A 24841-nucleotide genomic window follows, 5' to 3' on the forward strand; every position below is an offset into this window, starting at 1 on the left:
TGTCACGTTGATTAAAAGAAAACTATAAGAGATGAAGCGTTGTGACGCGCACATGAGCACTACAACGAGTAGGCGAAGGGTTGTGCGCGATATTGTGGCATTCGTGCGATATTGTGGCACTCCTTCGGCGATCGGAACAGAAGGCTAAAAAATAGAGTGAAAAATGTGATTTCTAGAGGGCGATTGCATGGCGGTCAATGGGGAGGAGAACCTTCAAACAAATGGTCGTCAGTTGAGATAGAAATGTCCAATTCCATTTATTTTTCTTTTGTGAGCGGGATGACAGCCGTGTCATCGTTTTGATGTGTTTGTTTTATTTCTACGTCCAAAATTGAGATCACACTCGCAATTCACCCAAGGTAGGGGGAAAAAGATTATTTCAGCTGCTACACTCTAAAATGCAATGCATTCCCAATGGGACCGAAATTTTACCGTTTAAAGTCGATTCGTAGCCAGACGGTGCGGTGAAACTTTTACGGGTTCGAAGACCGCAATTGCCATAGGCAAGCCGCTCGTTTTGATACCTTTCACGTGTATGGTGCGCGAACGCTTACGTGTTGCAAAGTGTTCAAAGTGTTTGAAACTCTAAATTGCACTGTATTTCCGAAATTTTACCGTTTAAAGTCGATTCGTAGCCAGACGGTGCGGTGAAACTTTACGAGTTCGGAGACCGGTGTTGCCATAGGCAAGCCGCTCGTTTTGATACCTTTCACGTGTATGGGGCGCGAACGCTTACGTGTTGCAAAGTGTTTGCAAAATCGGTGGAATAAATAAATAAATAAATAAAAAGAGTATGGATATGTATAGTGTGGGTGGCAACCTGGCTTCGCCAGGTCACCCACACTAACAAGTGAGCTCTGTCATTGAAGTGGGTGGTGTTACCAACAGCGCGTTTCTTGACTCAGAGTGGCGCGTTTCTTGACTCAGGAAGCAAGCGTACAGCTGATAACTGCATAAGCAGCATATTAAGATGACGCGACAATATTATTAAACAAGAGAGCTCTGTCATTGAAGTGGGTGGTGTTACCAACAGCGCGTTTCTTGACTCAGAGTGGCGCGTTTCTTGACTCAGGAAGCGAGCGTCAAAGCCGTTCTGCGCTGCAACACAGCGGCAAGCTGTAGGGGCAGCGGCAGCGGTGGATAAGGGGGCGTGCTAGCGCGGGTCACGTGGGGGTCGTGGCCAATCAGAGGAACCCGGAAACCGAGCTCCGTTGCGGAAAGTATAGACGCATCCCGATCACAGCCCCTGATAAAGCATGTCATGACCGAAGGGAAACACCCACATATGCCTGTGTGCATAAAACATTACATTACCTTCACACATACAGAAAAATAACAGTAACATGAATAAAAACATTTTTTAAGAGCATTTCTTTTTTTAAACATATCAAGGAATCTATTGATTTGAGTGCTGGTGGCAGGGTGGGGGGGGGGGGGAGGAGGAGGAGAGACAAGAGGAGAGACGGGGGAGCTATAGAAGGGGGAGAAGTGAAGAGAGAGAGATAAGCAGAGAGGACCCACACTGAGACCCACACTGAGTATTGAGCCTGTAAATGGCTGCTTTTTTTATATAGCGCTTTTATCCAAAGCGCTTTACAATTTTCCCGCTTACTAAAAATTTTACCCATTCACTCACACATTCACTCACATATATTCACACACATATTCACACACCGACGGCGGAGGCAACCATGTAAGGTGCCAACCTGCTCATCGGGAGCTATTAGGGGTTAAGTGTCCCGGGAGGAGCGGGAATCGAACCGGGAACCTCCAGATTGCCAGACGACTGCTCTACCTCCTGAGCCACTGTCTCCCACTCTGAGTCTGTCTCTCCCACACTGAGTCTGTCTCTCCCACACTGAGTCTGTCTCTCCCACTGAGTCTGTCTCTCCCACACTGAGCCTGTCTCTCCCACACTGAGTCTGTATCTCCCACACTGAGTCTGTCTCCCTCACTGAGTCTGTCTCTCCCACACTGAGCCTGTCTCTCCCACACTGAGTCTGTCTCTCCCACACTGAGTCTGTCTCTCCCACACGGAGCCTGTCTCTCCCACACTGAGTCTGTCTCCCTCACTGAGTCTGTCTCTCCCACTGAGTCTGTCTCTCCCACTGAGTCTGTCTCCCTCACTGAGTCTGTCTCTCCCACTGAGTCTGTCTCGAACTGAGTCTGTCTTCCTCACTGAGTCTGTCTCTCCAACTGAGTCTGTCTCCCTCACTGAGTCTGTCTCCCTCACTGAGTCTGTCTCTCCAACTGAGTCTGTCTCTCCAACTGAGTCTGTCTCTCCCACTGAGTCTGTCTCGAACTGAGTCTGTCTCCCACACTGAGTCTGTCTCCCTCACTGAGTCTGTCTCTCCCACTGAGTCTGTCTCTCCCACTGAGTCTGTCTCCCACTGAGTCTGTCTCCCCCACTGTGGGCTAGATCGTGGATTATAGGAGAGGACAGCAGGAGACACACACACCACTGAGGATTAACGGGGCTACCTTGGACAGGGTGAGCAGCTTTAAGTACCTGGGGGTCCACATCGCAGAGGATCTGACATGGACAACACACATAGACTCAGCGAAGCAACGCCTCTACCACCTGAGACAGTTAAGGAAGTTCAGAGTATCTGGGAAGATACTCCAGTCCTTCTACTCCGGAGCTGTAGAGAGCATCTTGACTGGAAACATCACTGCCTGGTATGGAAACAGCACGGCACAGGACAAGAAGGCCCTACAGAGAGTGGTGCGCTCAGCCGAGCGTACCACGGGTATTGCACTACCACCCCTGCAGGTTCTATACAACAAGAGGTGCAAATCCAGAGCCTGCAGAATAATGAAAGACCCACACCACCCCAACAACAGCCTGTTCATGCTGCTCAGGTCAGGCAGACGCCTGCGAACACCAGCTGCTAGGACAGAGAGACTTCGGCTCAGCTTCTTCCCCCAGGCCATCAGAGCCCTGAACACTGAACTCTCCACACACAAGCACACATGAGCACACGCACAACACACTCACTGTACACGCTCACACACTAGCAGCCACTTTAACATGAGCAGGCGCACACTCATGCTGCACACGCCCACACTTATGGCCACTAAGGAAGGGCCACTTTAAAAAAGTATAGTATAACCGGAGATTGTATAAATTAGCATGTACAGAAAGACACTACCAAAGGACCAGTGATGCCACTAACGCGTTACTAAGTAACGCGTTATTGTAATCTGATTACTTTTCCCCGAAAATAGTAATCTAACGCGTTAATCTTTACAAGCCAGTAATCTGATTGCAGTTACTTGTCCAAGTGGCTGTGCGTTACTATTTCGTTACTATCTCATCATAATGCAGGCGGAATGCAGTATTTTCTTTTGTTTTCGACAGTCAAATATACGTTTGGAAAGCTTTTCCTTGTATTGGGGAGTGACGTCACAGCACGCAACCTCGCGTGTTGATCCATGCTGGTGGGCGCGGCTGTTATTGTTATTATCAGGCTGACCTAAACTGCGAGCTAGCAGGGAGACGCTCGCGCTCGTAACGCTTTCTTGCACTGGAAGTTCACTAGTCTACTTAACGTTTGTGTCAGCTAAGCCGGGTGAAAAAAACATTAACTTTGCGGAGGAAACAAAATACTGTCTACCGCATATGGAATATACAGCACAGGACGACCATCGACTTCTACAGGACTCGGAGCTGCACCAGCCAAACAGTATGTTCCACCTTTGAGTTAAACATCTTTTGCATTGCACTATTCATGAACATGGAACACCATACTGCAGTATGTAGGTTGTCAGTAGCACACAATAATAAATAATAATAACGTAGAACCATATCTGAATGGGGCAGGCCTCAAAGGTAGGCTGAATGAATGAATGAAAACTTTATTTAACAGATTGCAGAATGGGTACAATACAGTACGGCTCAATACATACAATTGTTAAGGGGATGCAGACCAGAGAAAGACGTTTGTCTTGTTTCCATCAGGGTCCCCCATTTTCAATTCATATAGACATTTATGACATACACAACATACATGACATTTATGGCATAGGGACATATAGGTATTTAGTACTGATACATTTGTGACATAAACGGTATTCAAATATACAGTACTGTTACCCCTAGATCCTGACAGAGTATATACATATGATGGGGAGGGGACTGTACATTAGGAGGGGGTGGGTGGGTGGGAGAGAAATATACATACGGCGGGGAGGGAATATATACATGCGGTGGGGAGGAGACTGTCTATTAGGAGGTGGTGGGCTACATATCAGCTTACATGTGGTGTTATTGACCATTTATCTTTTGTGAAATCTATAGATCTATAGATAGCAAGATAGGCCTACCTGCCCTATTAGTACATTTTACTCAAACTGAGTACATTTTACTACATTTTTTTTGTCATTCTTATGTTGTGGCAGCAGCAGGGGGGACGACTTCGTAACCTAGTTACTTTCAAAGTAACTAAGTTACTCTGATAATCAAGTAATCAGTAAAGTAACTAAGATTACTTTTTAAAGGAGTAATCAGTAATCAGTAATCAGATTACTTTTACAAGTAATCTGTGGCAGCACTGCAAAGGACCTAGTATGTCCTCCATGATCTGTAAATAACTTATGTACATATACCGATATGCCCTAACATGTTACTTGTTTATTGCACAATGTTACTTGTTTATTGCACAATGTTGATTCTATTATATGTTATTTGCACATCGTTGCGGGCAAGACCACCCGCATTTCATTGTACTTGTATGCTGTGACAAATAAATGTCTTGACTTGACTTGACTCACAAAGAATGGATTGCACAGTGCTAATTGTTAAGCGACCTTGGGTTTTTTGAAAGGCGCTATATAAAATGAAGCTATTATTATTATTAATTGCACCCTTACTTACAATTCATCATGAATTGAAAATGGGGGACCCTGATGTAAACAAGACGAAAGTCTTTCTCTGGTCTGCATCCCCTTAACACTTTTCGCGTCTAATATAATGGTTGAGAGCCAGCTTTTGTAAACAAACGTGGGGCTTTTTGTACAGCTAAATATATACTTTATAGTATTGCTATCTGTCCATTCTCATTGTCAATGAAGTCCATAAACCGTCCCTTCAAAATGGCTTAAAGAAGAAAAAAAATTCATCAATAGGTTCTCATTTTATAGCGCCGTGAATATAAGCATTATAGCGGATTTGGTCTAGTATATTTTCTGGAAGGCTAGTTATAGAGCTAATAGCTGCTAACGTTATATCCAATGGCGCGGGACAGCGTTTATTATTATTGATTACCAATAACCGTGTTTGTCTAAGTAGCCACATGCTGGTTGGCTGGTTGAGTATCATAGCAAGCTCTGATCGGGCTGTAATTTACGTGAAAAAGATCTTACCATGAGCCGTATGTAGAGGACGCGACCCTGGTCAGACGCCTCTGGTTTTAGCTCCGCAACGATGTACTCACTTTTAGCTATTATGTTTGTTTTTGCTACTTTTTTATTTAAAGCAACACTGGCGGGTACGTCATACGACCGTCAGACACTTATGGACCTGAACCCCGGGCTCAAAGAGGAGTTTGGAGACACTTTTGACCTAGAATGGCCAGCAGAAATCAGACGGGAGAATGGCGGCAAAGAAAAGAACAAAGGCGACGGCAGGAGAAGACACAGAGGGAGACGAGGAGGTATCAGATTGAGACTAAAAAGAGCTGCTTACCGCCCAGCAATTCCATCCATCTTTCTGGCGAATGCCCGTTCGTTGGAGGGTAGGATGGATGACCTTCGAGCGAGGGTCCGGTTCCAACGGGAGATGAGAGACATCAACATTATATGTCTCACAGAGACATGGCTCACGTCGACGACCCCAGACAAAAGCGTCTCTCCCTCGGATGCCTTCACAGTCTTACGTGCAGATCGCAACGCTGGCTCAGGAAAGACCATCGGCGGCGGAGTCTGCCTCATCACGAACAATTCCTGGGTTAATCCCGAGGGGGTGCAGGTCCTCTCAAACTCGTGTTCGCCGGACTTGGAACATCTTTCTATCCTATGTCGTCCGTTTCACCTCCCGAGGGAGTTCACAGCAGTCGTCATGACTGCCGTGTATATTCCCCCACACGCGAATACGGGCAAAGCGCTGGGCGAACTACACGATCATCTCAACAGACACCAGATCAAACACCCAGACGCAGCGATGGTAGTGGCCGGCGATTTCAACCAGGCCAACCTGAAGAAAGTGATGCCGTCCTTTTTTCAGCACATCGCTTGCTCCACCAGAGGGAAGAACACACTCGACCACTGCTATTCCCCGTTCAAAGCGGGTTACAAGGCAGTAGCCGCTCCGCCATTAACGGGGTCCACAAGCTCGAGCGATCATGACTCCATCTTGCTATTTCCGGCATATCAACAGAGATCACGTGACGCCGTCGTGTCACGTGAGACAAAGAAGTGGACCGACGAATCAGAGGCCACGCTCAAGGACGTGCTTGCAGACACGGATTGGGATATGTTCATAGGAAGCGCCAGTGACGTCAGTGAACTAGCAGACATAGTGGTGTGCTACATAACAACAATAGCTGATGGTATTGTCCTCAGGAAAACGGTGCAGATTTTCCCAAACCAGAAACCGTGGGTGGATAGCACTATTAGAGCAGCTCTGAACTCTCGTACCACCGCCTACAACCTAGGTAGAGAGTCAGGAAACATGGAGGAGTATAAGGCTTCAGTCTATACTCTACGCAAAGCTGTCAAACTTGCTAAGAGGACATATGCTGACAAACTGGAGACACAAATGGCACAAAACGACACAAGAGGATTATGGCAGGGACTGAAGACAATAACTGACTATAAAGTCAGCGCCCCCTCAATGGGGAGCGACGACGCCTCCCTCGCGGACAAGCTCAACACCTTCTACGCTCGGTTTGGTGTAGACAGTGGCGCTGCTGGCTCTCCGGCTAGTGACGTCACTGGCGCGCCGGCTGTTGTGGAGGGGGGGGGCAACCGCGAGGGGGGGGGGACGCTCTCTCGTTGTCGGAACACAGTGTGAGAAGAGCATTTATGCAGGTGAACACCAGGAAGGCTGCTGGCCCAGATGGCATAACAGGACGTATACTCAAGACCTGTGCCAACCAGCTGGCCCCTGTGTTCACCGCCATATTTAATCAATCACTGGCGGAGTCAGTGGTCCCTGCCTGCTTCAAGATGTCTACCATCATCCCTGTGCCGAAGAAACCCTCCCCAGCATGTCCAAATGACTACAGACCGGTGGCACTCACCTCTGTGGTCATGAAATGTTTCGAGAGGCTGGTCAAGGACCACATTTGTGCCTCCCTCCCCAGTGATATGGACCCTATGCAATTTGCATACAGGACAAACAGGTCCACCGACGACGCGGTCTCCCAGGTACTGCACAGCACCCTCTCGCACCTTGACCGTCAGAAGGGGGGCTATGTGAGACTGTTGTTCATTGACTACAGCTCAGCGTTCAACACCATAGTCCCCACCAGACTGGTGGACAAGCTGATCGAGCTAGGTCTGAGCTCCGCCCTGAGCGCCTGGGTACTGGACTTTCTGAGCGAATGACCCCAGGCGGTCAGGGTGGGGGGTCAGACCTCCAACACCATCACCCTGAGCATCGGGTCCCCCCAGGGCTGTGTTCTGAGCCCCCTGCTGTACTCACTCTACACACACGACTGTGTGGCCAAGTTCAGCTCCAACTCCATAGTGAAGTTCGCAGATGACACGGTGGTGGTGGGGCTGATCTCGGACAACGACGAGAAGGCCTACCGGGAGGAGGTTGAGGTACTGGAACGCTGGTGTCAGGACAACAGCCTGCTCCTGAACATTGGCAAAACCAAGGAACTGATCGTGGATTATAGGAGAGGACAGCAGGAGACACACACACCACTGATGATAAACGGGGCTACCGTGGACAGGGTGAGCAGCTTCAAGTACCTGGGGGTCCACATCTCAGAGGACCTGACATGGTCAACACACATAGACACAGTAGTAAAGAAGGCGAAACAGCGTCTCTACCACCTGAGACAGTTAAGGAAGTTCAGAGTATCTGGGAAGATACTCCAGTCCTTCTACTCAGGAGCTGTAGAGAGCATCCTGACCGGAAACATCACTGCCTGGTATGGAAACAGCACGGCACAGGACAAGAAGGCCCTACAGAAAGTGGTGCGCTCAGCCGAGTGTACCACGGGTATTGCACTACCCCCCCTGCAGGTTCTATACAACAAGAGGTGCAAATCCAGAGCCTGCAGGATAATGAAAGACCCTCACCACCCCAATAACAGCCTGTTTCAGCTGCTGAGGTCAGGCAGACGCCTGCGAACCCCAGCTACTAGGACAGAGCGGCTTAGGCTCAGCTTCTTCCCCCAGGCCATCAGAGCCATGAACAATGAACATTGAGTGCTCAGAACATTGAACTGTCCACACACAAGCACACATGAACACACACACGACACGCACACTGTGCACGCTCACACACGAGCAGCCACTTAACACTTTAACATGAGCGGGCACACACTCATGTCGCACACACGCACACTTATGGCCAAAGGAAAGGACACTTTAAATTAGAATAACAGGAACAGTGTATTGCACTACCAAAGCTAACTAGCATGTCACACATGCTCTGTAAATAACTATGTACAGATACCGAGATGTCACTCCATGTTACCTGCTACCTGTTACTGCACAATGTTGTTTCTTCTTTTGATTCTATTATATGTACCACTGTATTGCACATCGTTGCGGGCAAGACCACCCGCATTTCATTGTATACCTGTATGCCGTGACAATTAAAACTCTTGACTTGACTTGACTTGACTTGATTGGATCCCCCCGAGCATTTCCCCGTTATCGATCGCCATCTGGTAGATCGATATGTCCATTGGCTGATGATAAATCCCCTTATTGCATGGTGAAATCTGCGATTCGAAACGTAATCCAAGCTACAGGCTGCAGATCCAGAATCGTGCTACTGAAATCTCCGTTGAAAGAAAACAAAGAGACTGATCCGTTCGCCCACAGGGCACATTGCAGTAGCGCGATAAGAGGATCTGGCCGGTATTGCACATTGTTGAATTCATAGAGTAGGGAAGATCTGCAGTGCCGCTCCGCGACCTTGAATAGGTTATTAAAATGGAATAAAAGCAATAACAACTTCCCACAGATATGTCCGTGATTCTGTCCACAACGCATGGATTCGAAAGCCGGATATATAATAATAATAATAATAATAATAATAATAATAATAATAATAATAATAATAATAATAATAATAATAATAATAATAATAATAATAATAATAATAATAATAATAATGCATTTTATTTATAAGGCGCCTTTCAAGGCACTCAAGGTCGCCGTACAACAATTTAAAAACAGTTAAATTCACAATCACAATCCATTAAAATATAAAATCAGACAAAAAATAAAATCAGACATACGCCTGCCTAAACAGGTGGGTTTTGAGGTGGGTTTTAAATGGGATGATGGAGTCAATGTTCCTGATGTCGGGGGGGAGGGAGTTCCAGAGGCGGGGGGCAGAGCAGCTGAAGGCTCTTGACCCCATGGTGGACAGACGGGCTGGGGGGACGGTCAGGTTGATGGAGGAGGCAGACCTGAGGGGCCGGGTGGGAATGTTGATGTGAAGGAGGTCGGACAGGTATGGAGGGGCGAGTCCGTGCTTGGGCGGGATTGTGTTAACAATTGTGTGTATTGAGCCGTACTGTATTGTACCCATTCTACAATCTGTTAATAACATTTTCAATAAATCAATCACCGCGCAGGTGATTGATTGATTGAAAATTGTATGAACAGATTGCAATCCATTCTTTGTGGATCCTGCCCTGAGTCTGTCTCTCCCACACCCCCACAAGTTCAATAATGACATTGCAGACCTTATGGGAACTCATTCCCACGTACTCTCTCCAGTGACTGTGACCCCCCCCCCCCACACACACATACACACCAATCAAAACCGTCAATTTAATCATAATTAATAACAGCGGCGGAATTTCAAGCCTAACCCAAACACAAAGTCATTAAAATGGCACAGAGACCCCCTGGACTAAATCGTCTTGAGGAAGTAATCAACTTTTGGAAAGGCCTCAGTGGTTCGTTAATTTACCACCACCTTGAGAAATGTGTCGCTCTCTACCACATGCCCCGACAACAACAACAACAACAACAACAACAACAACAACAACAACAACAACAACAACAACAACAATGGCTGCAGTGGTTGATCACCTACCTACCTACTGCTTTCACTGTTTACCCATGTACTACCCATGTTTTTTTAGCTGTGCGACTTACTGTCTCTTTGGTTGACAAGTGTCATGTCTAAATGTGCTATACAAATAAATTTGATTGATTGATTGATAAGTGTCTTGCTCAAGGACACTTCGACACGCTGCCCGGGAGGAGCAGGAATCGAAAGCGGGGAACCTCTGGGATGACCAGACGACTGCTCTACCTCCCGAGCCACCGTCGCCCCCATCCTCCCTAGACAAAAATAGAAGGTTTTCATCGGTTGTTTGTCCGCATTTAAAAGTCTATTTGGCTTACCTTGAAAGTTCCCCGCCGACAGGTAGAGCCAGGTGAGTACGGGGATGAAGAGCAGGGCGAGGGACGCCGCCAGGAACTTCCTGCGCCCGCGACACATTCCCAGCATCCTCTGGGGCAAGGCGAGGGGACTGGGAGGTAAAGTGACCCCTAGGTGGGCAGCAGCTGATGTCCGGTACGATGCATGGTGCAGTCTAGGAGGAGGAGCACATTTACATTTAGTAATTTAGCTGAACGCTTTTATCCAAAGCGACTTACAAGTTCTGTTACGACAAGTCAGCAGGAAGGGTACAACTCTTTCAGCTGAGTAACAATGTTCATCAAACAGTGCTGAAAGTCGGGTGCTGCAGTGGTGAGTGCATAGTAGTAGAGACATATTAGTATAGTAGTAAGAGTGCATGATAGTATAAGACAGTAAAAAGGTTAGTGTTTTTTTTCCATTTTTCTTTTCATTTCAGATATTGATTGAATAAGTGTGTCTTTAGCCGTGCCCTTCACTGCGCGATATGCCAGGTCAAGGACCTTGAAGCGGAAGAGGATAATCTAAGTTAGAGGATCCAAGGTCCCGCCATAGCACTGCTACCATATGTATACGCAGTTAGGAGTGTAAATAAAAAATAAACGTAACAATTCACGTTATGAATGTGGAAATCCAACTGCTTCAATCTGTAAAATTGCTAATCGGAATTAATGTGCACATTTATCTACTTAATGAATTGCTCGTCACAATACTGCAAATTAATCGCTTGGTGTGAGGTTTTAATTGCATATTAATTCAATTATCGCCGACTGAATTGCCGTCTCGTCACATCTGCGTAACTATTAAGACTTCAAAATGTGTACCAAAATTAATCAAATTGAACGTACGCAATTTTATAATGACGACGTCTTTGTCGGGGTAATCAAAATGTAATTGTCGCCGCTCGCCGGATTTAAAATGCTTCACGCCGCCGAGTACACCGTCTTTATCCCGGCTTGACGCCGTGGGACAGGAAGGGCCATTTCACCACGAACATATCAGAGTGAAAAGAGAACAGAAGAAGTCTACAACTTTTGAATTAGTCAGTGACGTTCCCTGTTTTGCCTCTACGCCTGAACGAGAGAGAGAGAGAGAGAGAGAGAGAGAGAGGAGAGAGAGAGAGAGAGAGAGAGAGGAGAGAGAGAGAGAGAGAGAGAGAGAAAGAGAGAGAGAGAGAGAGAGAGAGAGAGAGGGGGGGGGGGGGGAGCAGAGCAGAGAATTATAGATGTTGTTTTTGGAATTGTTTTGAAGAGGTTGGGAAAAACCAGTCAATGGAATCTCAAAGTCTCTAGTGGGCCAACTAACGTACTGTAGCCCCGTGAATAATGCATGTGAATGATGAAACTGACGTCAACCGGGTGATCATGGAAAAGTTCAACCCGCTGTGACCCGCCACCCGCGCTGTGCTTCGTGAAACGTCGCATATATAATTTGTCATTCGCGCCACGCGGCTCCAGATATTGGCTTCAGATGACCCTACAACCCCTCCCCCCCTCCCCCCCGCCCTCCTTCAGGGTAGCTATTTTGGTCATTTTCCCACCGCAGTGAGAAGCAGACAGTATAGAAGGCTCATTATACGATATTATATTAAATCCTCGTTCCATTATAACCACATTTGTCCAATTAGCCGGCTGACCTGAGCCGATTTTTTTTTTATCTTTACCAGAGGGTGCCCAGGGATGCCCCCCCCCCCCCCCTGTCTGGCACACAGACGACATGCCAATTATCAGAGTGTCGGCTGGGACCATGAGAGGAGAGGGAAGATGTTTGAAGGTATTTATTCCTATTGCTGCTGTATCCAATCCAACTTTATTTGTATAGCACATTTAATAAAAACAACATTGTTGACCAAAGTGCTTCACAGTAAAAACCATAATATATTAAAAAACACATAAACACAATACAAAGTAAGTACACAGAACTACAAACAAAATTACAGCAGCAGACAATTTTTTTTTAAAGCTAGGGGAGAACAAATGTGTTTTAAGATGAGACTTTAAACACTGGGAGCATTGGAGCCATGTTTGGGGGCTGCAACCGCAAATGCACGGTCCTCCCTGTTTTTTAGCCTGGATTTGGGGACAACAAGGAGGGACTGGTCAGCAGACCTCAGAGACCGTAATGGGGTGTAGGGGGACTAGGGGGTGCATGATCTCGGTGAGGTAGGGTGGGGCCAGACCATTCATTGCTTTATAAGCAAACAGCAGGATCTTAAAATGGACCCTAACTGCACAGGCAGCCAATGAAGGGAGACGAGGACAGGAGTGATGTGCTCCCGTTTGCGTGTCCCTGTCAACAGCCGAGCAGCAGCGTTTTGGACCCGCTGTATCTCCCTTGTGCTTATTGAATCCCCCTCGGGGGGGTGTTTCTTGTTGCCCCTGGGGGCGGCGCGAGCCGTTTGACTGGGTTAAGCGAGGGGGGGGATTAGAGGCCTCTTCTCTTTCAAGCGCGGATGTCTGCGATTAGCGCGTCTCGGGGAGCGCCGTTTTGACCGGTTCCTCGGAGCGTGTGACCCTTTTTGTCTTGATTCGCGCGCCCTCCGATTTGATTCTGTGATCTCTCCGCTAATGTGACCACCAGAGGCTTTCATTACCGTATTATTATGCAAGTGAGACGTCACAGGGCGGAGACAGTGACGGCTCAATCGGGGAGAAGAGGGGGGGGGGGGGTGCACATGGATTCACCTCTCTCTTCATTGAAAAACAGGGCCGTGGATTCTTCTCCGACAAATTGATGGTGGGGGGGGGGGGGGGGGGGGGTGGGGGTTGATTGAAGTCTATTCTTGGTCCCCCCCTCTCTTCAACCCACGGTCAAATTTAGCTTTCTCAAACGCTGACTGCAGCTTAACAAGCCCCCCCCTCCATCACCAGCACCCCTGATGGTCGCCTCCTACTCCTTAACTTCCTTGAGAGAGAGAGAGAGAGAGAGAGGAGAGAGAGAGAGAGAGAGAGAGAGAGAGAGAGAGAGAGAGAGAGAGATGAGGAGAGAGAGAGAGAGAGAGATGAGAGAGGAGAGAGAGAAGAGAGAGAGAGAGAGAGAGAGAGAGAGAGAGAAGAAAGAAAGAGAGAGAGAGAGAGAGAGAGAGAGAGAGAGAGAGAGAGAGAGAGAATTGAAAGTCCGGGTAGAGGTGGGTGGATGGGTGTAGGGGGGGAGGGAGGGGGGGTGGGGGGGTGGGGTTCAATAAATCACATTCAATCTCGTCTAATCTCGCTCTCTAATGCAATACTAAAAGTAATGCGATATCCATACACACCGCGTTCCGAGTTTATAGTCGCCACGGCTATAGATATCAATGGTGGGCCAGGCCCCCCCCCCCCCGACAGTAAGTTAATAGAAAATGGAATTTAATACCCAGAGCTCGGCGGTAAATCGCTACGTGTTGATGATCAAAGTGACGGGCAGTTATTACTCCGGACGTGCTCTATTGGCTGAAACACGCAGAGGGGGAGGGACGTTCTGGTGGGACGGAATTAACTGATTGGCTCTGAAGGTGAACATGGCACAGAGAGGGGGGGGGAGCAGCTTTTTTACATGTCAGTGATCCATTCCATAGTAAGGAGGTCAAATGTTTTTCCGTAATGTAATCAAACGGGAGCTCCGCCCACAATGATATTCAGAACACAGTTTAATGTGATCAAATGGGAGCTCCGCCCACAATGATATTCAGAACACAGTTTAATGTGATCAAACGGGAGCTCCGCCCACAATGATATTCAGAACACAGTTTAATGTGATCAAACGGGAGCTCCGCCCACAATGATATTCAGAACACAGTTTAATGTGATCAAATGGGAGCTCCGCCCACAATGATATTCAGAACACAGTTTAATGTGATCAAATGGGAGCTCCGCCCACAATGCTATTCAGAACAGTTTAATGTGATCAAACGGGAGCTCCGCCCACAATGATATTCAGAACGCAGTTTAATGTGTTTAAACGGGAGCTCCGCCCACAATGATATTCAGAACACAGTTTAATGTGATCAAACGGGAGCTCCGCCCACAATGATATTCAGAACACAGTTTAATGTGATCAAACGGGAGCTCCGCCCACAATGATATTCAGAACACAGTTTAATGTGATCAAACGGGAGCTCCGCCCACAATGATATTCAGAACACAGTTTAATGTGATCAAACGGGAGCTCCGCCCACAATGATATTCAGAACACAGTTTAATGTGATCAAACGGGAGCTCCGCCCACAATGCTATTCAGAACGCAGTTTAATGTGATCAAACTGGAGCTCCGCCCACAATGCTATTCAGAACACAGTTTAATGTGATCAAACAGGAGATCCGCCCACAATGCTATTCAGAACACAGTTTAATGTGATGAAACGGGAGCTCCGCCCACAATGCTATTCAGAACGCAGTTTAATGTGATCAAACGGGAGCTCCCGAATTTGCATCGCATTGCAACACTGTACATACATCTGATTACCACTACACTCAGTAGTACTAATGTATATATTGTATACCCAGTTTAATCAACTGTACATTGTATATTACTATTGCACTTTACTGTTACAGTATTGTAACAATACAGTACTGCACTCTGCTAAACTTATTCTCATTGTACTGTACTTGTGCTGTATAACCTAATCTAATCTAATCTATATGTCAGTGCTGGCAGAGTCTGTAGATACATGTTTGATGTGAGTTCAAATGTGCAAAAGGAAAAACTCTCTCCTCCAATCAACTCCCAAGAGAGGTTAGTGTCGGCATAAAAGGTACTCCTTACGTTTGCTGTATTTCAACGCAACCTAGAGACACAATCTCCACCAAGCCACACCCCTCTCTCTTCTCCAGATTCAAACATAATTTTACGAGGAAGAGACGAGCTGCGCTATCCGCCAAGAGAGCTTCGACCAATTCGGAGAGAGGTGACCTTGTCAAGTCTGTCCTGTCCCCGTCTGGGAGACCAGAGAAAGCTCTTCCGACAGTGGGGTATGTAGGGGCGTGGGGGGGGGTCACTGGCCCACACCCACACTCCCAGCTGGACCAGAGGGAGCACGGGGAGGAGGGCTGACTTTCAAAGGGAGTGTGCACACGGGTCCCCGTCTGTCTCCCGGTCTCCCTCCCTGGGTAATGAGGATTCGTGGCACCCTCTGGGGCTGGCAAGCTGACACCTGTCTCTGAGATGAGAGACGTGCAGGTGACGGAGGACGTGAGTGGGGAGAGAGCTGGAGCTTCCCAGCCCCCCTGACAGATCCTGGAGATGCCCCACACCTTTCTCTCTGCTTGGGCAGGCAACACCTGGACCGTAGGGATGGGCACGGGTAATGTTGTCCTAGCACTCCTAGCATTGATTACTCAAGTAGTACTCGAGTAGCGAGTTATGCAAATCAATTTCTTTGAACGCATCAAGAGCATAGCAGCAATCACAATGCACGGTGATGCTTAATGCTTATTGTCAGTCAAAACAGTCAATTACCATTTGTAATAATTACACGACCTCCACTCTGTCTGCAGCAGGTCTCTCCACTGATGGAAATACAGATTTAGTTTGGGTCTGTGTGACGTTAGCACAACTAACGCTACCGGTTAGCTAGCCACAACTTCAGCCTGTCCGTATCAATAGTCTATGAATGCTACGCAACGTGGGCGACATGTTGTTGGCAAACACGAGCCACTGTTTTGATCAGTTTTAAGATAAGATAAGATATTCCTTTATTGATCCCCATTTGGGATATTCAGCTGAATTCAGCTAGCTGTATTCCAACACAACAAACTTCACGGTAATGTTTCCTCCTCTCCAACTCTCCCTGGCTTCCACTGTTGTCTTCCTGCAACAACTCTCTCCTTGCTGGATTTCAGAGCGAGATTCCAGAGTGGGATTTCAGAGCGAGATTTCAGAGCAAGATTCCAGAGGGAGATTCCAGAGTGAGATTTCAGAGCAAGATTTCAGAGCAAGATTCCAGAGGGAGATTTCAGAGAAAAACTTCAGAGCGAGATTCCAGAGCGAGATTCCAGAGGGAGATTTCAGAGAAAAACTTCAGAGCGAGATTCCAGAGCGAGATTTCAGAGCGAGATTTCAGTTTCAGTGGCAAAAACAGACAGGCACGTTTAGTAGATGTATTTGAATAAATTAGGTTCCCTCAAAAACCAACAGAGTTAAGTTAAAACAGCAAGTGGATTACTCACGCCCATCCCTACTGGATGGTACCGTAGAGTGACCCATGCTGTTCAGGTGTAGCTGGTCGGAGAACGGTGCTACACACAGTAAGTACACACTGGATCCAATGTTGCAGGTAAAGACGTATAAAAGCGATACACACCCACCGCACGCGATCACCGGTGTCGGGTTGGACCGGCACCGCTAGCCTCGTAAGTGGAACGGCTGGCAGGGTTCCCACAGACATTGCAAAATGAAATTCAAGGACTTTCAGTACTTTCTTAAGCACTATTTTTCATTTTAAAAAGGGCATTTAAAAGGATACAATTCACTTTTAAATGCAGTTTTTTTATTGAAGAAATCCAATATTTATGTCTTAAAACCAATTAGTTACACTTTAAATAAAAAAAATTAAATGTATTGATTCAGAACAATTTTATCATGGATGAACATAACTTTCAATGCGAATGATTGATTTGAATTTCAAGGAAGTTTAAGCACCTTGTTAAAAAAATTGCTGTTTTCAAGGAATTCCAGGCCTTGCCTTTTTTTTGTTAAAAAATCAAGCACTTTAAGCACTTCAAGGACCTTGTGTGAACCCTGGGCTGGATTCAGCTGCTGTCCGTGCTACTGTGGACATCACAGCATAGAGACGGGGGAGGAAGAAGGGGGGAGGAGGGTGACTCATAGCATATAAACAACTGTAACAGGCTCTTGGACGGCCCACAGCCTTGACCTCCTCATCAGCAACCATTAAAACTTCAATGCACAAACGAGATATTCTTTGTTGTCCCCTCTGGAAAAACTCATTTAGCAAAAGAACAAAGTACTTCCTCTGGAGAGAATTATATTGTACACAAGACAAAGGGTATGCATTACGCTACCCCCCCCTCCCCCCCGCCGTCCCCCTCCCCACAATACAGCATTTCTAAAGGGAGATTAATAACCGGCTTGCTGGTCAGCCCTAAATTATTAGGCTTTATTTATGTGGTTGATGTAGCACACTGGATTACACTTTCACCTTTAAATGGCCATTAATAAAACAGAAGGGTAAGGATGACATCAGTGTGAACTGAATTAATGGCGGTGGTGGAAGGGGGGGGTTATTACAAATTGTCTTTGAGCAACATAATCACAAATTTGTATGCGGCACAGAAAGTGAAATTAGTGGCTTGTAAATTAATCTCGGAAGACACGAATAGATAGTATGACACAAAGAGAGATGGATGAATCCAGCATCCTCCTAAGAGCTGCTTTGTCGGCACAAATACGACGGGACGGGTCGGGACAGGGACCCCGGCTCCATCTCCGTGGCCTACAGAGGAGGGATTATTATTAAAAGCACTCGGGTCGCCTGGCAACGGCGCGTTCCGGCGCCAAGGTGATTAGCTGAGTGGCATGCTCCTCCTCGGCACCGTGAGCGCGCTGGCGGATGTTTGGGGTGCGAGGGGTTAACAGATCCAAGTGCATTCATCACCAAAGAAATGGGTAGTAACTCTTATAAGAGAAGATCAGATAAGATAAGGGGAAAAAAGGGAGAGATTACGGTTGTTTGGGGGGTGAGAGGTTGCAGGATCCAAATTCATTACTCACCAAAGAAATGGTTTGTAATGCTTATTATAAGATAAGAAAATACACAATAAGATACGATAAAATGAGGGAAAAAATGGAGAGATTGTTGTTTGGGGGGTGAGAGGTTGCCGGTTCCAAGAGGAGTAAAACCTCAGATATGTATTTTAAAATGTCGTCCAGTAAAACATTCCTAATAGGTCATGGTCAACTTTATTTATATAGCACATTTAAAATCAACCAAAGTTGTACCAAAGTGAAAGTACTGTACAATACAAGAACAGAAATAATAAAAGAAATACAAAATACAGTACACACACAAAGTCATATACAATAAAGTTTAAAAAACAATCACGAAACGACCAAGGGATGTGTGGCTTACCAAGCCTCAGAACGCCAATAAAAACAGGTGAGTCTTCAGCTGTGTTTTAAAACTCTGTAGGGTCTGGGCAGACCTAATTTGCAGTGGAAGACTGTTCCATAATTTAGGGGCAGCCACCGCAAAAGCTCGATCGCCTTTAGTCTTTAGCCTAGACCTTGGGACATCTAAGAGCAGTTTATTTGCTGACCTCAGTGCTCTAGCACAGGGGTTCCCAAAGTTGTCAGGCCGCGACCCCCGAAATAACGCTGTCAGAGAGCCGCGACCCCCACTATTATAGGAGGTAAAAAAAAATTATTATTATTTTTTTTATAAATGGAAATGTATGGTTGAAACATGCAAACGTTCAAACGCACACACACTAATAAGCATTGGAGGCTTTTAACCAGGGCCGGACTGGGGAAATCATTCAGGCCAGGAAATATAGTGCAAAATATAGCCCCAGTCAGGCCACTTTTTAAGCTGGGGGTCCCCCACAAGGAAATTCTTTGTTACAAAGACTTAATTTCCTGCATTCTGGTGCAGGACTTTTTTTATTTGTACCCTTTAAATGCCAGTGTTTGTGATGGCATCACAAATTATTGTTAAAAAAAAGGCTAGCATATATGATTAGCAACAATGGATTTTCGTTTTTTTTGTAATGTCAGATTGAAAATAATACAATCTTTTATTCAACTTCAGCCCTGATCATAACACCACATATTAATTTTATAATTCTAACCCTTTAAATGCCAGTGTGTGTGATGGCATATATTTGCAATATATCAAATGCAAAGTAGATTTATCTGGGGGGGATTATTACAGGCTAGCATGTGTCAATGATTAGCAACAACACTGATTTTGATGGATTTTTAGTTTTTTGTAAGGGTCCCGCCTCCACCAATCACATGCGGCTCCCTTTGTGTGTGTGTGAGAGCAAGAGAGAGATAGAGAAAGAGATAGTTATCCAACTTGTGAGTTGCAGTGATCTCCTGGTTGTGCCCCACATAGGTTATCTAACCATTGCGCCGCTGCAACTAGAAACACTGGCCTGGCCTGCTTCTAAGTTCAGTGGCCTGACTGAATAAAAAAAAAAAGATATATATTCGTGGAAATTGGAAATCATCTGGCGACCGGCTCAGCTAGATACTATAATAGTTCTAGAGTTCTGCAGCCTCTCAAACGTCCCTGACGTGGACGGTAGAAAGTATTATCTCGTTCCAACAGCGAGTTCTAACATCGACTGCACAAAGCAATCAAAACAGCAAACAAACAGGAACCAATCAAGAGAGCTGCCGCTCTGCGCAACAGACAGCATCAGCAGGTGGCTCTAACTTTCTGAAAATCTTCAAATAAACACAATTTTCCCCAATTCCTCCGCTCTCTGTCACACAAAAGGAACGGAACATCCAGAAGTGCTTACATAAAAACAAGCCGCCGGAGGAAGAAAGAAGCGGCCTCCTGTGAGCCGCGATGGAACACGCCGCTGTTGAAGAGAGGCCCAGCTGAGAAGCGCACATTGCCTGGAACGCTTCTTCTTCTGAGATAAAACTTGAAAGAAAAAAGAAAAATCCAGCTTTGATTTCTTTCTCTCCCCAGAACAATTCCCTGGCCTCGACGTTTATTACGGGACGGTTGCTGTGTACGAGTCAGCGTGAGCCTCTCTCCCCGCCGGGCTCTCTCTCTCCCCGCCGATGGTGAGGCATATGGGTTGCGTCTTTCACGGCGAGCGTGCAGATTGCGTTGCATTTAAATGCTCCTTTACTGAGAGAGAAACATGAAAAGTATGCAGACTCGATGGAAATGTGCCTCCTGTACACATTATACATAGTAATATATGCCTGTTTGAACCTGTAGTCTCTCTCTCTCTTTCCACCCTCTCTCTTTCTCCACCCACCTCTCTCTCTACCCTCTCTATATATCTATCTCTATCCACCCTCTCTCTCCATGCTCTCTCTCTATCCACCCTCTCTCTCCACGCTCTCTCTCTCTCCACTCTCTCTATCCACCATCTCTCCATTCTCTCTCTCTCCACCTCTTTCTCCACCATCTCTCTCCCCACTCTCTCTCTCCACTATATATCTATCCACTCTCTCTCTCTCCACTCTCTATCACTCTATCCACCCTCTCTCTCCATGCTCTCTGATCTCCACTCTCTCTCCACTCTCTTTCTCTCCACACGCTTTCCACTCTCTCCATCCACCCTCTCTCTCTCTCCAACCTCTATATCCACCCTCTCTCTCTCTCCAACCTCTATATCCACCCACTCTTTCTCTCCACACGCTCTCCACGCTCTCTCCTCTCTCTATCCACCCTCTCCCTCCACTATCCCTCTCTCCACCCTCGCTCTCCACCCTCGCTCTCTCCACGCTCTCTCCACCCTCTCTCTCCACTATCTCTCCCCTCTCTCTCTCCACCCTCTCTTTCCTCTCTCTCCACCCTCTCTCTCTCTCCACCCTCTATTTCCTCTCTATCTCCACCCTCTCCCTCCACTATCCCTCTCTCCACCCTCGCTCTCTCCACGCTCTCTCCACTCGCTGGCCACTATCTTTCCCCTCTCTCTCCACCCTCTCTCGCTCCACCCTCTCTCTCCACGCTCTCTCCACTCTCTCTCTCCACGCTCTCTCTCTCCACGCTCTCTCTCCACGCTCTCTCTCCACGCTCTCTCCACTCTCTCTCTCTATCCACGCTCTCTCCCTTCTCTCTCTCCACCCTCTCTCGCTCCACGCTCTCTCTCCACGCTCTCTCTCCACGCTCTCTCTCTCCACGCTCTCTCTCCACGCTCTCTCTCCACGCTCTCTCCCTTCTCTCTCTCCACGCTCTCTCTCTCCCCTCTCTCTACGCTCTCTCCCTTCTCTCTCTCTTTTCTCTCTCTCCATGCTCTCTCCCTTCTCTCTCCCCTCTCTCTCCACACTATCTCCAGGCTCTCTCCACTCTCTCTCCTCTCTCCACCCTCTCTATCAACCTCTCTCTCCACCCTCTCTCTCCATTATCTCTCCTCTCTCTCTCCACCCTCTCTCTCTCCTCTCTCTCCACTCTCTCTCTATCCACCATCTCTCCCTCCACTCTCTATCCACCATCTCTCCCTCCACTCTCTTTCCACCCTCTCTCCATCCTCTCTCTCCACCCCATATACACACACACACACACACACACACACACACACACACACACACACACACACACACACACACACACACACACACACACACACACACACACACACACACACACACACACACACACACACACACACACACACACACACACACACACACACACACACACACACACACACACACACACACACACACACACACACACACACACACACACACACACACACACACACACACACACACACACACACACACACATACATACATACATACATACATACATACATACATACATACATACATACATACATACATACATACATACATACATACATACATACATACATATACTTCCCCTCAGGCCCACCAGCAGCAGCAGTGGTTATATAAGGGCATTCGGAGGACGGTCTCTATGATGGGCAGAACAAAAGGTAAATCAACATAACGCTCAAAGCCGTCGCGCTTGAGAGGTTCTGCATTTCGCCATCGCGGTCAAATTGTGAATGACTCAGTGGGGGTAGGGCAAGGCACTAAACACATTGCCGGGGTAAAGGGTGCAAACGCCTACCAGGGGGGGGCGTGCCTATACTGTACTGTATATGACGGCACAGCGATCGGTAACCAGCGGCACTTTGGGTTAAGATCTCCGGTGAAGACGTACCAGAAGTCCTCTAAGCCTGGTTTATTACAGCGGAGCCACCATAGGCGTAGGTTTTAGGGGGGGTTGCAGGGAAACACGTTCCCCTCAACGTTGAGAAGAGGTCACTTTGTCCCCCTCAAAATATATAGCTATTATGAAACAAGAGGTAAAAAATAAGGGGGTCAAAACACTTATACATCCTTCTTACCTGTAGCTATAGAATAGATATTTGAAAGCGAAACAGAACGCCTGAGAGCCTCACTGCATTATATTCCATTATATGAGTCAGCGGGTACCTGAACCCTGTTCATGTCCACCATAAATTCATTGGTGCATAAATCATAAATGTACAGCAGAATGACACTCAAAGTGTCCAGCACCACACTTAAAGTCCCCCCCCCCCACCTAACCTACTCCCTTGACAGCCCCAGAAGAGCCTTTTTCCATCGCCGCAAATCACCTCTCTCTCGCGTTCATTTAGGCACTGATGGATGGACTTAATTCGTAAAGAAAAAAAGTTCTTACCGGCCTTAAAATGCTCCGCACGAGACCAAGAAGACTCTCCGGCTAGACAAATTGTCCTCATCTCGCACACGTCCTCCTCCTCCTCCTCTTAGGAATTATTCCTCAAGTCCGCCACGCCACACTTCATCATTCAGCAGAGGTCAACGCTCGCCCCCCGTCCCATCGCTTCGAGAGGGAGTGGGGCGGCGGGAGTGGGGGGGGGGGGGGGGGCTGGCGCTCCTGCTAAATTTAGCCGTCCCTATCTATCGACAACTCTCCGTGACAGCTGACACTTTTGACACGTTCAGATGTGAAGCCTGGTAATGAGTGTCTAATGTGGGGGGGGGAGAGAGAGAGAGAGAGAGAGAGCGAGAGAGAGAGAGAGAGAGACGGTCGCGTGTTGGGAGGAATCTTGTTTTTGCGGGGGCGGGGTGGCAAGAGAGTAGAGAAAGGGTGGAGAGAGACAGAGAGAGAGTAAAGAGAGGGTGGAGAGAGAGAGAGGGTGGAGGGAGAGATATGTGGGTGGAGAGTGAGAGGGTGGAGAGAGAGAGAGAGAGAGAGAGAGAGAGAGAGAGAGAGAGAGAGAGAGAGAGAGAGAGAGAGAGAGAGAGAGAGAGAGAGAGAGTCTGGCCCTTGGAGTGCCTCAGAAACAGGTTATTAAGGCCTGTCACTTTCGGTTTGATCCCCGGTCGCCCTTCACTCTCCGAGCTGCGGGGAGCGTCTCATAACTCTCCTCTTTGTGAGTGTGCGTGTGTGTGTGTGTGTGTGTGTGTGTGTGTGTGTGTGTGTGTGTGTGTGTGTGTTCTGGGGAAGGTGGCATGAGTATGTGTGTGTGTGTCTGTCTGTCTGTCTGTCTGTCTGTCTGTCTGTCTGTCTGTCTGTCTGTCTGTGTGTGTGTGTGTGTGTGTGTGTGTGTGTGTGTGTGTGTGTGTGTGTGTGTGTGTGTGTGTGTGTGTGTGTGTGTGTGTGTGTGTGTGTCTGGGGAAGGAGGGAAGGTGGCATGAAAGACAGGGCCGTGCCCTCCAACATCAACCAGTGGTCGCTTTGAATGTAGAGGCGTGTTCCGGTCCTCAGCAGACTTATTTGAAATACCACTTACAGCACCTTTAATTATCTCTGTATCCGTATTTGGTAAATGGTGCATTTATATCCAAAGCTTTTATCCAAAGTGCTTTACAATTTTGTTCCTCACATTTTACCCATTCACTCACACATTCACACACCGACGGCGGAGGCGACCATGCAAGGTGCCGACCTGCTCATCGGGAGCAGTTAGGGGTTATAAGTGTCTCGCTCAAGGACACTTCGACACGCTGCCCGGGGAGGAGCGGGGGGAATCGAACCAGGAACCTCCGGATTACCAGACGGCCGCTCTACCTCCCGATCCACTGTCACCCCTAGTGCAGTGCCCGTTCGGGGGCGTGCCCGTTCGGAACAGGGCGGTTGACTGGCTCCTGGTACTGCTGCTTGCAGCGTTCTCAAGAACCACTCGTCCGATCAACTTCACACTCACAATAAGGGTCTCCTAACCACCCGTAGTTCCAATTCCAAGTCCAGGGGGGGGGGGGGGGGGGCATGCTTTTGCTGTCGCAGCGCCTGACCTCTGCAACAGCATCCCCACGTCCCTCAAATCTGACCCCTCCATCGAGTCTTTTAAATCTAAACTCAAAACCCATCTATACTCCCTGGCCTTCCCTGACTGACTCTGACTCTTGCCTTGCTTGTTTTGACGTGTTATTCTGTCTGTTGGTTGTTTATATTTTCTGTTTATTTTATACCTTTTTTTTTTTTTTTTTGCTATGCGACTTACTGTGAAGCACTTTGGTTGACAAGTGTCATGTCTAAATGTGCTACACAAATAAATGTGATTGATTGACACTCGCCACTGCACGCCCTTGGCTTCTCGGCAATAGACCCTTCCAAATGTAAAGTTTGTTGTTACAGCACCACCGTCTGGCCAAATGGCAGCAAAT

At 47.4% G+C, this 24841-nt stretch overlaps 1 protein-coding gene across 2 annotated transcripts in view; it reads right to left on the reverse strand.

Annotated features, from left to right (window-relative positions):
* large1 (LARGE xylosyl- and glucuronyltransferase 1) overlaps positions 1-24841 on the reverse strand; it is a 232777-nt gene that overhangs the window by 171362 nt on the left and 36574 nt on the right. For both annotated transcript variants that reach the window (XM_084330085.1, XM_084330086.1), the window contains exon 2: positions 10549-10739. In XM_084330085.1, the coding sequence (XP_084186211.1) occupies positions 10549-10654 (106 nt within the window). In that variant the 5' untranslated portion in view covers positions 10655-10739. The remainder of the gene's footprint in view (positions 1-10548; positions 10740-24841) is intronic.

Source organism: Notolepis coatsorum (assembly GCF_963971535.1).
Source record: "Notolepis coatsorum genome assembly, chromosome: 15".
Classification (NCBI taxonomy): domain Eukaryota; kingdom Metazoa; phylum Chordata; class Actinopteri; order Aulopiformes; family Paralepididae; genus Notolepis; species Notolepis coatsorum.